Genomic DNA, 3,428 nt, shown 5'->3' with positions numbered 1-3,428 from the left:
ACACACTGAAGAAGCAGCAATAACCCCCCCAGACAACATAATTCCATTACACAAGAAATACAAGACACAAGTACCGGACTGACGCCCCGCCCAAGGTCCCCTAAGGGTCTCATTCTCGGGGCCCTCAGCCCGGACCCTCTTTACCTCAGTTCTCAGCTCGGTCACCGCTTCACACACTGCAGCCTTGCAGGCCTCTAACGTCACAACTCCCCCTCCTCGGCGCGCTCCCATTGGCCCCCATACTCTGTCAGTACGGAATGCCGACTCGTGATTGGCCGAGGAGGACGTCAATCAATGGCGGCCATGTTAGTGTAGGCCTAGAGAGCGCCGCGTTTGCTGTGTCACCCAGTGATGGGGGGGAGGTGGTTGGGGGACGTTATACGAGGTCACAGGGACTCATTGTGACGTAACGTCACGAGCTCTAGTCAGTCAGAGACCTGCCAGCGAGGCCGGCCCGTAAGTTCCCGTTCAGCTTTATGGATGGCCACATCTGAGCGTGAGAGCCCAGGCCTAGCTGCTGACGCTTGTTTATTTGGTAACACAGAGGGGCCACAAAGCTCCGGAGCCGTGGCTGACAGTCCCCGAACGCGGCCGTCCGGCGTCAACTGCGAGCCGACGGCATGCACCACTGACCACCCGACGCAGAACTGCAGCAGCGTTGACAACGCCCCCCAGACGTCCACAAACGGCTGCGTTTCCCAGGAACGGCCGTCCGTCGGTGGCGTTGAGCCAAACGCTGGTGGCCCCCAGTCTTTCATCGACCAGGACGCCACGTCTAGTCCGCAGGGTGCCGATGAGCCGCGTGTGTCCGTGCGAGGGATGAAATCATCTCGGCTCATCGTGGACACCGACCTCCTCATCAGCGAGGTGAAGAAGCGTCCGGCCGTGTATGACCAGCAGGAGGATGACTACAGCGACCGCACCAAGAAGCAGCAATGCTGGGAGGAGATTTGCGGGGTCCTTGTGCCAGGCTGGGAGGAGTGCACGCAGCTGGAGAAGTGCCGCAAGGGTAAAAGAATGCGTGTTCTGCTCCGATACTTACCCGATACTGGAACAGCTGGTCAGAAGGAGCATGGAGGCAGCTTCCTGGCCAATCAGGAAGCCTGGCGAGGGGTCATGACCCGCCTCAGGGCTTCCTTATTGGCTGGGAAGACGGCTCACGCTGCCTACTGACACTGCCAGGCAGCCTTGCTTCCTGACCAATCAGGAAACCGGGCAGTGGATCATGACCTATCACCCTGTTTCATGATTGGTCAGGAAGCCAGGGTGCCTCGCAGTGTGGTGAGGTAATAAATGTCAGTCAAAGTACCGCAGCGCTGAATACTGAAAAATGGCCTGGATGGGAAGGGGGTTTAACACCGCGGATGTCAACTGGTTAAAGGAGAACTACGGGGTAAGGGTTTTTCCCATAGGTCTCCTCAGGGTCACGGGAGGACATACACTACTGTCCTCCTGTGACCCAAAGCTCAGTATATCACGAGCTACAGCTCGCAGTATACTGAGTGCCGAAGCCGGGAAGGATCCCGACATTACTATCGAGATCCACCCAGCTGCATGAGTGACAGCTGGCTCTGCCTATCTAGAGGCAGAGCCAGCTGTACCTGCCCCCTCCCACGTCTGTTCCTCCAATCAGCGCTGGAGGATCGGAGGGGGGAATCCCTGCGGGGAGCGGTGACTGACAGTCTCGGCTGTCTGCAGGGAGAGGATCGGGAAGTGAGCGAGCGACGGTATGTGTTCACTCACCTCCCGATCTATAGAGCCGATGTGTGACAGTTTCTTTGTCACACGTCGGCTCCAACTATGAGGCTGAGTGGAAATCACTCACCTCATAGTTCTCCTTTTAAGCCGCCTTTGCAGGCAGTCAGGAGGACTTCCTGATTGGCCAGGAAGCTGGGCCCACGCTACCTCGCCGGTAAAAAAATATCGGTACCAGATACTGAAAAACCGGTATGAGTGCACTGACCCTAACACGCACTGACGCATCGTACCAGCCATGCCCATGACAATACACGGCGCACAGTCTTCAATTTACAGAGAATTTCCAGCATGAGACAAAGAGGAAACCCGGGGCGCAAAAACCTTTCCTGATAGGCTGGTGTCCCCAATACTGTCTACACATAGACCCCGTCCCAGTCCCCCCTCTGAGACTAGGGGGGGACACTACAAGACATGCATGACATACACGGCCAACCGCATGTATACAAAGAAAGAGTAGACAAGGGGTGACATTGTTTTGCTGTCTAGTCCCGTTTGGGAGATTTCCCTTCACTTCCTGTAGGGTAAAATGCAACAGGACGTGAGAGGAAGTCACTTCAGTGAGGGAAATCCTAGACATGTGTCAGTGCAACAAGTGTTCCCATTGGAAAATTTCCCCTCACCTGGGAGAGATTTTCCCTTCCACACCCCGTGCAGTTTTATTGGAGAATTCTCCCTTACTTCCAGTCCTCGCACAGTGTTATTGGGGATATTTCCCTTCACTTCCTGTCCTATAGCCACAACAGGAAGTGAGAGGAGATGTCTCTAAAGCAAGGAAAATCCTCTCCACAACAAGTGTCCCCATTGGAAGATTTCTCCTCACCTGGGAGAGGTTTTCCCTGACTTCAAGTGCCAGTGACACTGGTCACCAGGACAAATAGTGCGGGAAAATCTCCCCCAATTGGACGCTGATGCCGTTCTGACTCTTTACAATTCTTCAGACTGTAAAAAAATTGTGGCTTTAGATACACTTGTCAGAACCTTTTTAATGGATAGAGTGAGGAAGAGTCTTTTTGGGGTTTGCAGTGTTATTGGGGAGATTTCCCTTCACTACCTGTCCCATGGACACAACAGGAAGTGAGGGAAGATGTCTCCAAAGTGAGGGAAATCCTCTCCACAACATGTCTCCATTGGAAGACTTTTCCCTCTCTTTTCCGGTGACAACTTAAACAGTTCTTCCAGTCCAGGTGACAATCCTATCCAGGACATAGAGTGTAAATCTCCCCAGCAGCAATAAAAACCAGACAGGGCTGACACCCCTTCTCCGCTCCTGCCGCTGATCTCACGCTGTTCTTCTCCCTGAAAGATTTTCTCTTTTTTTTTTTTCCTTTCCAGCCAAAGAGATCCAAACCCGCTGGAGGTCCCTGAAAGATTGCTTCCGGAGGGAACAGCACCTACAGAAGAAGGAAGCCCGGGGGGGGTCCTCGCCCGCCAAAAGGAAGCGCTACATGTTCTACGATCAGCTGACCTTCCTGGAGCCCATGCTGATGAGACGCTCGTAAGTGACAGGCGCTTAAAGGGCAAAGCTCAGATATCATCCCGCAAGGCAGGAATGTGGACTCATCCACGCAGGGAATAATATCTGTGAGACGTTGTCCTCAACAGGGCTCGTTCACACACGCACACGCAGGGGGTCCGTGTACTGCAAAGACCACCCGGAGCGCAGCGCGCCG

At 54.2% G+C, this 3,428-nt stretch overlaps 2 protein-coding genes across 3 annotated transcripts in view; one reads left to right on the top strand and one right to left on the bottom strand.

The window, feature by feature from the left end:
• Positions 1-244, bottom strand: part of ADRM1 (adhesion regulating molecule 1) — an 8,632-nt gene extending 8,388 nt beyond the window's left edge. The window contains exon 1 of one of the 2 annotated variants that reach the window (XM_018559785.1): positions 145-244. The gene's annotated coding sequence lies outside the window, so the exon portion shown is untranslated. The remainder of the gene's footprint in view (positions 1-144) is intronic. The other variant, XM_018559777.1, reaches the window with a different exon arrangement.
• A 236-nt stretch (positions 245-480) lies between these two features.
• The window catches only part of LOC108789465, a 4,301-nt gene continuing 1,353 nt past the window's right edge, over positions 481-3,428 (top strand). Inside the window, exons 1-2 of the mRNA XM_018559491.1 lie at positions 481-1,009; positions 3,091-3,253. Coding sequence (XP_018414993.1) covers positions 481-1,009; positions 3,091-3,253 — 692 coding nt within the window. The remainder of the gene's footprint in view (positions 1,010-3,090; positions 3,254-3,428) is intronic.

The sequence above is a fragment of the Nanorana parkeri genome, unplaced genomic scaffold (genome assembly GCF_000935625.1).
Source record: "Nanorana parkeri isolate BGI_ZX_2015 unplaced genomic scaffold, ASM93562v1 scaffold17, whole genome shotgun sequence".
NCBI classification, from domain to species: Eukaryota; Metazoa; Chordata; class Amphibia; order Anura; family Dicroglossidae; genus Nanorana; species Nanorana parkeri.
Note: the sequence above shows the minus strand (reverse complement) of the source record. Positions and strands in the feature narration are given on the sequence as shown.